This window comes from Carassius carassius, chromosome 18 (genome assembly GCF_963082965.1).
Source record: "Carassius carassius chromosome 18, fCarCar2.1, whole genome shotgun sequence".
In the NCBI taxonomy this organism is placed as follows: Eukaryota; Metazoa; Chordata; class Actinopteri; order Cypriniformes; family Cyprinidae; genus Carassius; species Carassius carassius.
In genome coordinates, this window is record NC_081772.1 from 11,276,757 (window position 1) to 11,291,471 (window position 14,715).

Genomic DNA, 14,715 nt, shown 5'->3' on the forward strand with positions numbered 1-14,715 from the left:
TTATATATTTTTATTTTTATATATATGAAATGTTAATTTATTCATGTGATGGCAATGCTGAATGTTTTTCATACTCAGTGTCATTGTAATATACTGATTTGGTGCTCACTAAAGGTTTTTTTTTTTTTTTTTTTTAAACAACTGACACTCAAAAACAGAATCTTTAAGAGCTTTCACATCCACGAAAAGTCTCAGAGTATGTCATAGGCCATTTCTCAACCATGACATGAAATACATGCACAACAATATATTTAAACAGATAAATGGGATGCATCGAAAAGCATAAAGCAGCGTATCCGTTGTATATTGCTCAAGCACTTGCGAGAACTTAGTGTCTGGGGCTAGTTTCTCTAGCCAAAAAAGCTAAGCTAAAATAGTCAAGTCAAGTCAAGTCAAGTCACTGATCAGAATAAAGTTGTGGGCTAACATACAGTAGCATAGTATTAACATAATTATTTTCCCATCTGGGTCACTATAAAATTATAAATATAAACTGTATAGATCAGCTACAGTTTAACAGTTTAAACACTATTCAGCAGAGGCATGCATACTCTGAAGTGTTTGCTCTAATACGAGTCTCCTTTGTATTTTTTTGTCATTTTTTTTCACAGAAATGCGTAAATGAATAAGCACATCTCTGTTTCATTAATAAGACTCTCTATTAAAGTAATGAATTTTTAAAAAATGAGTGCGCTTTTGAGCTTTTGTGCCCTAGTTTCTAAAGTGCATGTGGTGGTTCATTGTGACAGTTTTATGCAAGGAGGATGAGAGAATGGAGCGATTGAGTCTGAACATTATAATTCAACAAAGACAGCAAACTGGACCACTAGAGTAATGCAACAGCTCTAAAGTGGCAAACATCCCTGTGCAAATCCCTTTATTCTGTAAAGTTTCATTTGACTGCAAGCTTTTGCCTGTCACTGCACCAGGCTCAAGAGAATAACGCTCCTGCTCTCATGATTAAGCTTATCTTACAAACAGGAGGCTAAAACAATTTATCTGATCAGAACTGGCAATTTAAACATCTTAAACCAACCTAAGGTAGTTAGCTAGTCTTAGATAATTTAAACCACTTTGTCTGCTCTTCAAGATTGCATTAGATTTCGCTTTTCAGCCAGTCAGCCTATCCAGACAAAAATGTCCCAAAACCCCTCTACAACCATAAAGATAAACAGCATAAAAAGCTGACCCAAGCTGGGTCACCAGTGAATCACCCAAGGCCTGATTAAACCCACAACAGGGTGGTAATTTCTGCTTTACTAAACATGAAAGCACCTCTTCTAATGCAGCAACGTCCTTTATATGATAATGATGTTGCACACAAAAGGCCGATAGAAGCTGGATGGTCCAACTGAAGCCTCAAAAGCTTTATTAAACTGGTTCACTGATGCAGGTGCATTTTGTGGAGCTCTTCAAATAACATGTAAAAGAAAATGAACAAAACCCTTGTACAATTCTGAAAAATATAGAGCTTTAGATACATCACACATTTACAAGTGCAATAGTAATGCAAATCCATCACAACCATTTAAATCTAGCCTAGGATACAAGCCACATACCTAGTCCAATACTGGGAAAAAGGGAAAAGGATTTACCTGGATTTGTGAATCATGAATTAAACTGATCATTAAGCTGATACCATCTTCAACTAAGTCACAACAGACACAGTCTTTGTAAACAAACGTGAGAGTCCAATCAATGAGACAGAACTGGAGATATTGGTCAGGGCAGCCCTGCAATTCACAGGATGCATTGCCTGATGCAAAATAAAATAGACTATCATCAGTCAGTGTTTCTTGTGTTTATTCGGCATTCTATTTCCTGCAACTGTCCATGGACACTGGACTGTTTTCAAGAATGAAACAGCACCAGGAATGATACATTATTAAAAATGTTAATGTAAAGTAACCTTAAAACTGTGGAAAACTTTTTTTTATTATTATTACTTATAACAATTAATATGACTACATTAGTTTAAAATAACATTTAAGTGTCTAAATCAAATATCTTTAAAGATAACTGTTCAGTTTTCAGACTGTTCCAGACATAAGTAGATACAAAAATACATTTTGTAATTAATATTAATTCTTCAAAGTGTTATAGACGCTAATTGGTATGAAATATAAAGTAGCATTGAAGCCTGACTCTTAAAATTATATTCAGTTCATAACTAGGAAGCAGAGGTGGAAAGAGTACAAAAATATTCTACTCAAGTAAAAGTACCATTACATTAATGAAATTTTACTTAAGTACAAGTAAATGTACCAGTCTAAAAAATCCACTCAAGTAAAAGTAAAAAGTAGCTCATTTAAAATTTACTCAGAGTAAAAATTACTTAGTTACATTTTAACCAGTGGGAGGGAGTCAAAAATGGGACAGACCAAGGGTGTCAAACTCAGTTCCTGGAGGGCCACAGTCCTGCACAGTTTAGATTTAACCCTAATTAAACACACCTGATCCAGCTAATCTAATCATTTAGGTTTATTTGAAAACTACATGATATGTGTGCTGGAGCAGGGTTAGGGCTATGGCCCTCCAGGAACTGAGTTTGACACCCCTGGGATAGGTCTATTAATCTCAAACTAGTTGTTTTTAATTAAAGGAATCAGTTATTTAGAATAATAAAACATTTGGGCTGTTATCTGGCAAATCAGTATCAACATACTCATTTTTTCAATACAGAGGAAATGCAAAAGCTTCATCGGACGTGGCATTTAGATGTATTACACTGTTTAGTGCAGGACAAGAATGCATTTAACCTGCAGTTACAAATGCATGAATAATGTTTTGATATGCCAGACATAAAATGTTGAATACTCATTTGAAATTATAAAAACTTAATTATAAAAAAAAAAAAAATCAAAATATACTTTAAATGTGAAATTAAAATGGCCAGTATGTGTCAGCAAGTCACTGTTAATAAGTGAGTCATTGCGATTGAACCAAATCATTTAAACAGTTGATTCATTCAGAAACGAAACACTGTCATGTTGCTCAGAGATGCAAAATTTTGCTTTGGTGGCTGTGTTTGGAATAAATTTTTGTTGTAGAAATAGAGCAAAAACAATGGCAATATGGTGTCTAAAACGCAAGTCTCTTAGTTTACTGTCCTGTTGTAAAAAAAAAAAAAAAAAAAAAAAAATATATATATATATATATATATATATATATATATATATATCAGTGGCGGCTGCTGGTCTTTCAAAGAGGGGAAGCTCATTTTCGGCCTACATTATAACCCTCTGATGGTCTTCATTTGTAGTGACACTCGGGGTCTTTTTGACCCCAGACAATAACATTTCATTTTGTAATAGTAAAATATTTAAATTTTTTACAAATATAATTTTACTCTGTTCATTTATGTTTTTACTAAACTTTGTACAGTTTTTGGAGGATTTAAATCTTTTACATTTCTATAAATAAATAAATATTTATTTAAATAGGCTTTTTTTTTTTTTACAAAAAAAGAAAAAAGCATTTCAGGTAAAATTCACTTCATAAAAGACCCAGATTTCTAACTTTCATACATGGGGATACCATGGATAATTTTATAAGGTTTAATGTAAGATTTTTGCCCATTTTTGGGGAAATTCAGTTTAAAAATTGTAATAAATCACTTTAACCACTAGATGGCTATAGTGAGTGTGTGTGTGTGTGTGTGTGTGTGTGTGTGTGTGTGTGTGTGTGTGTGTGTGTGTGTGTGTGTGCGCGCGCACATTTTCAATCTGTCTTAGTTACCAATTTAATTTTGTGGTGGTTCTGCATTTTACAAATATCAAGAAATATTGCCGCAGTTTGTCTTTCGAATACACTTGAGAAATCCGCGATCATGGGACTGAGCGTGAAACAGCTTCGCCGACTTCTTATGGTGCAGACCGCTGTCAGTCAAAAGGAGATCGACAGATCCTCCAATCATCACGCGGAAGCCCAGTCTTCATTCACCTCCAGAGACGCTGAGCGTCCGTGGGCGGGACATAATCGCAGCATTTATCCAATGACCGTCTAGCTTCGGAGCACTGAAAAAAACTGTTCAAAGCAGCCCCATCGAAGTCAATGGACGCTCGGCTTCAACAGGGAAATGCACTGTGACGCTACGGGAATGTATGAGAAGAAAATCGAGTCAGCCGACATGTAGCTGATTAACACAATACATAATACACAATAGTACATATTTGACCGTTGGGTTTTTTTTACATTAGAGGGGAAGCTGAGCTTCCCTTGCAGTCTTAAAGAAATCCCCACTGATCTATATATATATATATATATATATATATATATATATGTGTGTGTGTGTGTGTGTGATTATGATTTTTAGAGGAAAAGACAGTATTCTTTGTGTGATTTTGATTCTAAATGATTTTGATTGATTTTATTCTAAATGCATTTCAACAGACTGAATCACACAGTGAAAGAACACTCTAAATGCGCGCGTACATCATTAAAACAACAATTATGATATTATCGCAGACAATATATATCGCACACTCCGCACCAGTCTTTTTGGCTAATTTGTGCAAAACCTCTTGCTAAAATGTCAAAGCATCATTTTAACCACCAATGCAATGACGCAATTATTTAGCTCACCTCTATATGCTTACGTGGGGTTGATGTCTTGTCGAGATTTTATAAACTGCTAGTTTGGTCTCCCTAGGCAAGCACAGCATACACAGCATAATAGAGCATACATATGGCCAGGGGTTCACTTCATTTCCTTGAGTTCAACTTCAGAATATGACGGGGTTTCGTTTTCAGCGGTGTCTGCACCACTAACGCCTGTTTTGTCCGTCTGCATCTTTCTTGTGATTTTAGCGCCAGTTTGCCATACCTTCCAGGGAGCGATTTTTTTTTTACTCAGTAATTAATGTGTTTTAAAATGTAGCGAAGTACAATACTTCAAACAAAATATACTTAAGTAAAAGTAAAATTACAGATTAAAAAAAATACTTAAAAAAGTAGAAGTACACAAAAAAGCTACTCAATTACAGTAACGCGAGTAAATGTAATTCGTTACTTTCCACCTCTGCTAGGAAGAAACTTTGAAAGAAAAAACATAGGCTCAGGGTTTTCAAAGAGTCTCAAGGCTTTGAAAGAGTGAATAGTGAAGTGACATTCAGCCAAGTATGGTGACTCATACTCGGAATTTGTGCTCTGCATTTAACCCATCCGAAATGCACACACACAGAGCAGTGAACACACACACACACACTGTGAGCACACACCCGGAGCAGTGGGCAGCCATTTATGCTGCCGCGCCCGGGGAGCAGTTGGGGGTTCGATGCCTTGCTCAAGGGCACCTAAGTCGTGGTATTGAAGGTGGAGAGAGAACTGTACATGCACTCCCCCCACCCACAATTCCTGCCAGGAAAGACTGGTCAGAAAAATAAAATATGTTGTATAAGGTCTCCAAATGCATTGCTTGCTTACTAGTGAGCAGAAAGGAATGGAGAAAAGAAACTGAATCTTTTCTGGTGTGTATGTTTGTGTTTGCTTGTTTGTCAAAGTTAAGAGCTGTCATCTATCCCAACTATGCAATGCATAATAAACTATCATATCCTATTTATTCAGACCTGAACGATTCCTTCTCTCTTATCTGCTCCCTGTCTCTTTTCATTTGCTCAGTTAATTAATGATAAATTAACATATGCTAAAGTTGCTTTATTAATAATAGTTCACTAACAAGAAATTTTCATGCATTAAGATAAGGCCCATATCCAGAGGCAACATGAACAGAGTAGTATATAGATTTAAATTGTCTTAAACTAGGAGCATCACTTTATCTTATGAATCCTGAGGGAAGGCATAAGAAGTCACACTAATATGGAAAATGAAATAGATTGTCTTCATAGAGATTTACTTGAAATAAAAAGAGAGTAAGCAACCAAAGGTAATCTGAACAGATAAGCAGCTCTCATAAAACACTTGCTAAAGAGAACATCAATCTAAAACAAACACAGATTTAAATGAATACTTGAATTCCAGAAATAACAATATGATTTATTGGCTTAATACTTACTAAATGAAATGGGACTTTCGAAACAATCCAAAACCACCTACAAATCTCTTGTGGCTGCTTTAATTTACCTAGTAGTAACTTCAAACGACTTTGCCGATATAGATTTTTCTAGCAGTAATCATCAATATGCATCAGTATGTAAACACATCCACAGAGAAACACTAACGGTGCCCACGCACAAACCATGATGGAGCACGCTTGTGTCTGTGTATGGCTATAGTTTATAGATCAGTGGACCTGTGGAGACTGGAAGGCTTAGTGGAAAACAGCGCATCCCACACACTCCAGTCATCCATGTCTTCATTACTCAGCAAAAATGTCCTCACTGTTAAAAAGATGTGCCAATAATGTTATTTGTTAATACAATGAGCAAATGTATGTTGTTTGATTAGATTACTTCTTTTATATAGCTGTATATATTTTTTTATATACAGTATATACCTCTGTATACACGTATATACAGTACTATATGTAACACCACGGTCCTGTTAAGCATGACATTGCGTTCGTTGACATGTCTTTATACTTACTTGACTTAACTTGACAAATATAATAAAAATGCAAGAATACTTTATCTTATTTCCTCCTCATTATCTTCTTCATCCCTATTATCATCACAGAATTATCTGTACCACTGCAAATAGAGGAAGATGATTAGGGTGTTTGTTTTAACTAAGGCTGGCTAAGATGACACACTTACTTGCGGAATGTGGGAATGCCGTGGACAGATCGTCCAGGTGATGCCCCGGAGCCCTGGCTGCGTCCAGAGAGTAGACTGTCTGTTTCAAACTGGAAAGTTCCATCACAGTCATCTGGAATATCAAGGAATTCACCATCGCTCCACACCTTCACACTCCCATCCATGGTCTGATATTTGATCTCTATGGAAATACTTGTCTGAAATACAAAATTATCAATAAAATATATAATAATTTAAATTAATTATACATATTTATGTCAAAATATTAATATGCACAGTACATATTTATTTAACTTTTTTACTTCAAGTGGATTACTGTATAAGATAAAATAAAAGACAAATTTCAAGCTTTTCTGATGTCTCATCTCAACAGAAAAAGAAATCAATAAAAATAAAGAATCAGTTATATGGTTTTTGCAGAGTATTAGACACACACACACACACACACACACATTGCCTGCGATCCTCACGTCTCACCTGTATGGCTGTGTTATTGTCATCAATAAGAGTGTCAGACACCTCCAAGTGACCCTCCTCCACCACCTTCTGCAGAACCATGCAGAAAGTGCCAATTAACCTGCAAACACAAAAAGATCAGTCAGACAGCTGTGTTAACGGTCTAACACTGCCCTTCACTCACTTTGGTCCGGCTCAATGTGCACTGAACTTAAAAAGGTGGTTTGGTCACAGTGAGGGACACACACTGTGACAACTGCAAAGACAATGAAAAATAGCAACACTGTGAGAAACACACACACTCACACACACAAATAGACTCTATACATGATATAAAATATTAAAGTATGTAAAGCTGAAATGGATATCATGAATGTCTTTACGAATGTCTTTACAAATGTTTTATATCTATTTTTAAACTTTATAAATTTACTGCTACTGCTATTAGCAGTCAGCCATGATTAATTTTAATACTGTTGAAATGTTGGTAATATTTTTGAAAGCTGCATTTATTTGATCAAAAATACAGCAAAAACAATAATATTGTGAAATATTATTCAAATTAAAAAAAAAGTAACTTTAAATTTTAAAACATAATTATTCCTGTGATGACAAAGGCGAAGGTTTCATCCTTTAAAAATCCTTCAGAAATCATTCTAATATGCTGATTTAGTGCTCAAGAAAATGTCTTCTTATCATCAATTACTGTTTTGAGCAATTTATTTTGTCTTTGCTGAATAAAAGTATTAATTAAAATATTTTTTTATTATTATTTTTCAAAAGCACTATTAATATATTTTGGTTAGGAAACAGCCTTTAACAGCATTAGAAAACAAATTGGGAACATACTACTAAACTGCTTGTACTGTTAAAATATATATATATATATTAAATTACACTTTTTATTGTTTAATTAATGCTGAATGCTGTCCCTTCTATGAATCATTTTTTCAAAAGAAGTTTAATTTCTTTATTACAACAAGAAAGCTGCTTTTTACATGCGTTTTATGTAACCACAATGTCTGTCATGAGTTTAGAAGCCACAGACACAAGACACATCAAGACATAAGAAGATCAACAAACACATGGGTGATAGTGATATTTCTTTGTTCTGATTGTTAACTCAACTCTCTATGAAAACTGAGGCAGTGAACCAAAGCAATCAGAAGCTCTGGACTGACCAATTAAATGCCACATGTAGTTAGCGTGCACACACTCTCTCTTGTCTATTACTGCATCACTGTCAGGAAGAGAAAGAGAGCCAGTGAATATGATGAGAAAACACATTAAACCACTCTAAACCGCTAACAGTTTTAGCACCTGCCTCTATGGTACAGCTATATTCAAATGTGAAATGACACACTCAGCACCATTGTTCATCCAGAAGGACTCGATAAAGGCAAAATTCTGATTGATATGTAGCCAAATCAGTGGTGAAATAATAACTTTTTGACTGTCATTGAACTGCATGCATCCACGGGTGAATAATTCACTGATTCACAGGTTCTGGCTCCCGATCAACTTTTCTAAAGACCCCACATACATTATTGATCCCCTGAGCAAACAACAGACAATTGACTTTCATCTGCTCCATAATTCACTGCGTCCTTCCTAGTCTAGTTGTTGTAGAGGTCAGAACTGGAGAATTCCCCAGCCATAAATATCCATATTTACAAAAGTAATGTAAAAACGAAATACACATTTTTTTTCAAGCATTACCCAACCATCAGTCTTTCCCAAATTGTTTACGCACATTTTTACAACGCAAATTTTCTACAGTACTGTATACTGAAACCATAAAACACTGTCAAGTTTATTTCTGATGATCTGATATGCATTCTAAATTATAATTATTACCAGTTTTGAGAAAAAATTGCTCACAGCAGCAGGGGCGGATCTAGAAAAATATTGATGGGGTAGCGAGAAGGGGGCAGGAATTTTTGAGGGGTGGCAACATAAGGCAGACATATGTATACTGAAATTTAGTCACAGTTATCACAGTTTGATGATAAATAGTATATGTTCACACTACAAAAGGGCACAGGCTGCCATTTACAAACTTAATCTCATGCAATCAATGTCTTGCATTTGAAACAGTTCATATAAGGAATAAGTGACCATACAATGTGATCTCACTTAATAGGAGAAAGAGGTGTGATAGAAGTAAGGGGCATTATCACAGGAAAGGCATTAATGTTAAGACACAGGTGATGAGTGGCAGATGTGGGAGAGGGGAAGCAAACTTTTTTTTTTGACTGTGACTGTATATACAAAATAAGAAACATAAAAAAAAAACACTGCTTCATATTCAGAAGGATTTACACCATTTACACCAGTGTCACATTTTAAACTTTGTTTCTCACTAATGCATACAGTATGCATCGACATGTAATTGAGAGCATTCTGAAAGATTAAGTGTTATCAACATGTCAATTTATTATAAGAAACACAAGACTTTAATAGCCAAAGACATTTACAGCTGGGGGGACTCAACTCATTTTCTACTGTTTAATGTTAATCACCATCTAACTCAACCAGTCAAGAGCTACATTTAGCATGATGTTATATGAATATGGTCCCTGAAGCATAGGTTTTATTAGCTGACAATAATAATAAATTAATAAACATTATAGGCACAAATACAAATGTACTTTAAAAACTTGGTTTTGAAAAATATGGTGATATGGCCAAATATGGCATTTTTGAAAATTTGGCCATAACTTTTAATTCGTTGCTGCGAACTGGGTTGCCAAGGTTTTCTTTAAGGGTGGCATTTGCCACCCCATGCCTCCCCGGTAGATCCGCCCCTGCACAGGGACATATCTAATACCAAGGAACTGCCGAGAAGGAGTTTTAACTTTGTTAGCGAGTAATATAAGTGGACGTGTTGGAGCCAGAATTTGAAGCTTTTCTGCATATTCGCTGTAGTTGTCATCAGTAGCACATCCTGATATAGAGCAGCAGTGCTCTCTCATTTAAATGCATGAAAATGCAGCCCAACTTCTGATATACATCCACTGACCTAAAGCATTACATGACATTGGATTTAAACCCAGGCTTACTTCTAGCCTATCTCTCTACTACTTTTTAAAATAAGGCAAGTATTTAAAACATACACATACTTCCATTTAAAAGTTTGGGGCTCGATAAGATGTTTAAATGTATCTCATCTTTGAATGTCTCTCTATCTCTTTGTCTTCATTTGATTGAAAATACAGCAAATTATTTTTACAATTTAAAATAATGTTTTCAATTTTAAGATATTTTAAAATGTAACGTATTCCTGTGATGGCAAAGCTGGATTTTCAGTCTTCAGCGTCACAAGATCTTTCAGAAGTCATTCTTACAGATAATATCTTACAGATAATCTTTTCATAAATCTTTGATAAATCATGTTCAAAAGTACTGTCTCTTTTGATTTAACTGATTTCTTCTCATGTTGACTTTAATTGCAGGATGGCGTCCTATTAAAGGGATAGTTCACTTTCAGATTAAATTTTCGTGTCTTAGGTCATCAATGTGTACTTACGATGGGGAATTGTTTAATTTGGACTTCTCTGTGCATGCTCTTTGAGGTGGTGACCATAGACCTCCATTATATGAGTCACAGACAAGAATGGTTTGACCTAAAAATATCAAAATGGTAACTACTGCAGAAACAAAGACACCTACATCTTGGATTCCCTAGAGGTAAGCTAAAACATATCAAAATTTAATTTGAAAGTGAACCATCCCTTTAATGCCTTTGCATAAACTACAGTGTCACCACCTGGTGGTCAATTGTTCATGAAATAACAGCAGTGCTGAATGAATCTTCCCAAGGCTAGGAAATCTTCATCTCTAATATACAGTACAACCTTTAAGTCTTGCATAAATAAGATTCACATCGGTTTCACACCTGGTGTTTTGTCCGGACCTACTGAGTTTGCAAAGTTTAGGATATCATATGGTGTTTGACGATACAGTCAACTACAGTACGTAATGCATATGATGGATAGAAATTACATCTGTAAATAACAAACAAATAGCTAATGAGCTGCATGGTTGACATATGGCACGGTGACATGTGAATTATTTAGCAGATGCTTTTCTCATACATTGTGATCCCAGGTGTCACTGAGACCACAATAGATGTGAACTCAAAACAATGCCTAAGATAACACAAAACAAAGCGCTGATCATTGATTGCACACCATAATTAAATTAACTTAATAGTCATGGTAGATTTTTCTACTGGGGCCCATGCACGACAGCTGTTGATTTACTTAGTGACGTCAATGTAGCCAGATCTGTTGAAATGGAACTGACTTAGACTGGAAGAGAGACATCAGATTCGCTCACAAGCAAGAGCAACAGAGAATCTGTTATCACCACTGCAACTTAACATCTCAACGCAATCTAGAATCTGATGTAGTCTAGAGAAACATCAGGAGGTTAACCATATACAGTATACACCTACACATACTGATGTCTGCATCAGCAAAAGTGTCACACCATTCAGGACACAGAATTTACATGTCATTCAGTGGAGAACAGCTAGTAATGACTGTCAGCCATTCCACCACCACTGGAGGAAGACAGTGGATGGAAACACACCACAGCAATTCTTCAGAAAAAGAGCAGTATGGGGGAAAACTTCACAAATTGAATACTGACAGATACAGGTACAAAAAAAAAGAAAAAAAAAACACACTGGACACTCCATTGCATCAACAAGTTTCTAGAAAATGCTGTAACCGTAACTGATAGTTACGGACCTCTATCCTGTGTCTGCTCTCTCATTCAGTGTAAATTAGAATGTACATTATAATAAAAGTAATAAACTATAAATTGAAATGGCTTTAATACTACCACTAGAAAACAATTAAAACATTATAATAATATTACAACACCTTAACATTAATTTTTTTTATAAACCTGAAGAAACATTTAAACCATTGTTTTAAAAAATATTTTTAAAATTTAACAATTCTACAGAAAATATAATTTACTTAAATAAATACATATTTAATATATAAAATACAATCAATGATTTACAGCACAAAACCTGCAGTAGGATGGCCTTACCCCTGCAGCTGTTATCATGTGTAATAATACCTCAAAATACCAGCATCACAAAGAGCTCAGCAGTTATGAGTTATGAGGTCGTATATGGTCAGATGGAAATAACAAAGACTTGGTGCAAAACAAACAAGCTTCAGTTTGTCTGAGAGAAAATATTTAAATAACCATTGTTTGGAGACCACAGGTTGAAGCCATGAATGTTAATTACTTGAGTTAAATGGAAAGTATTTAGGCTTTATTTATAGCCTTGCTTCACTCAATTTGTTATAATTCTTGTATATGTCTTGATTATATTGTATTTTCTAAACATAACCTCTGAAATACAGTATATAGAGATGTGTGTCAATAAATTTTTTTAGATGATCTGATGTTGCATAGCAAATTAAATGAATTCTCATACCTGTTAGTGAAGACTTTGCTGTAATTAAACACTTGGATCTCCAGCATCTCATTGCCATCCACTTGACTCCCAATTGGCCAACGGAAGGCCTGGAAAACAAACCAAACAAAGAAAAAAATCTATGCGTTTAAACAGATTGGATATCTTTCTTGCTAATTATTCACATTGCATTGGAATAAAATTAAATCCAAAAGAGCTCTAGCACCACACCGCACTATTAGACTATAATTTCTTATTATATCAAACCAAAACAAGCCAATAATCAGAATCATTATTGGCATTCCAATAAAACCTTAATCTGAATTTAAAAAAAAAAAGTATTCTGCAGGAAATCATTAATGACACGAGGAAATCAGCAGCTGAATGTTATTGATACTCTGTCATGCTTGGGGATCTACAGAATCTTGTTTATGCCTCAGACTACAATATAAAGAAGGTAATTGTTAGATATAGTTTAAAATAACAAATAGTCATATTGTGAGATATAAAGTTGCAATTGTGAAATATGTTTTTTTTTCACTCCGAGGTAGAAACTGGCAGATTTGATCGTTTCCACATCTATAAACATTTAATTAAAATGGTGCTTTTAAATTATTAATGTACCTCTTTTGTCTGACCAATATGACCAATTTTCAATCTAAATACTCTAGTCACTTGCCATTCATTTGTCATTAACTTCCCAAACTTTAGTATGGATCAGTGTGAATATTATAGAGCAGCGGTTCTCAATTCCAGTCCTCGTGCCCCCTGCTCTGCATATTTTTTTATGTCTCTCTTATTGCTTCAGATGTTTGTTATATTCGAAAGTAGTGCCCTGCAATGTGGACATCACAGGATATTCCACCATGATTCCAGTTCAAAACATACATATTTGATCCATTCAAAGTGCACTGAAGTGTGCGAGTCATGAACTTAAATTGTATTTATTTACAGAGGTATATGATGTCAAAAATTCCGTGTGTGAAGACGTTGCGCAGCGCAAATACGTGAATGAATGTTCCGAAGTGAGGTAAACTTCAACAGATTTTAGGGAGTAGGAACACAGTTCATGCACGGAGCTCACTTCTAATGAGCTGATTATCTGAATCAAATGTGTTAAAAAGAAACATGCAAAATATGCAGAGCAGGGGATCACAATGACTGGAATTGAGAACCGCTGCTATATAGGATATTGAAGGATGACCCACTTGCATTCCCTTTTAAACTAATTGTTGCAATCTATGACACAGCAGGAGTCTTTTCTAGCACTAGGGCTCTTAACAGTGGGATCATGCATTAACTTTCTACTGATCCCAGAACATGGACTCCCATTTGGCACACTGATCTATACAGACAAATGGGATGCCCTGAGGGCTGCTGAGGCATTCTGTTTCACTGCGATTATTGAGAACAGCGGTACTCCACTGCCAGGCTGTGGGCACACAATGTTTCTTGCCAAATTAATCAGTGCAGCGCTGAGACTGGCCAGGATGCTCTAGCAAGGGAAATTAGATTTGTTGTTGTATGGTTAAAAAGTTGGCATGGTCATGTGCAGGTAAATAGGGTTGTCACTTCTGTTTAATCCTGTTTTGAACAGTTAGCTTATTTAAGGAGTGACAGATGTATTCGACAGGCAAATTAAATCTTGAAAAATTAAAGACGTGATAAGTGATAACTGAACAACAGTACCCATAGTTGTTAATTGTGCAATTAAAAGCATATCAGAGATCTTTGTTTCTCTTTTCCGAGTATGGTGTAAACAAATAACATGGAAAAGAAGTAATGAGACCCCCCCACCCCAAACCCTGTTGCCTGTTTGCTTCTCTTTTTAAAGAGCAAACAGACAGTAACTCTGTAACAAAGGGCAAGTGGAAAAAATAACATAATAACATAATGAGGCCACTAGTTTCATCAGTATGCAGAAATGAGTCAATGATCCAGTGCAAATAGGGAAAAATTATATCTAAAATTAAACTCCAGTCTAATTAAAATTTTTTTTTAAAAATCTCCAGTCATGGAAATTGCACTGTGTACATTTTAACCTCAGAAATATTGTGTAAAAAGAAGTCTTACATCCAACTGTGCTTAAAATCACACATATAG

The 14,715-nt window shown here is 35.2% G+C and overlaps 1 protein-coding gene across 9 annotated transcripts in view; it reads right to left on the bottom strand.

Moving 5' to 3' along the window:
* Positions 1-14,715, bottom strand: part of LOC132092367 (otoferlin-like) — a 57,350-nt gene that overhangs the window by 26,868 nt on the left and 15,767 nt on the right. For all 9 annotated transcript variants that reach the window (XM_059498570.1, XM_059498565.1, XM_059498571.1 and 6 more), the window contains exons 3-5: positions 12,634-12,722; positions 7,191-7,290; positions 6,714-6,910 (exon numbers count right to left, since the gene is read on the bottom strand). In XM_059498570.1, coding sequence (XP_059354553.1) covers positions 6,714-6,910; positions 7,191-7,290; positions 12,634-12,722 — 386 coding nt within the window. The remainder of the gene's footprint in view (positions 1-6,713; positions 6,911-7,190; positions 7,291-12,633; positions 12,723-14,715) is intronic.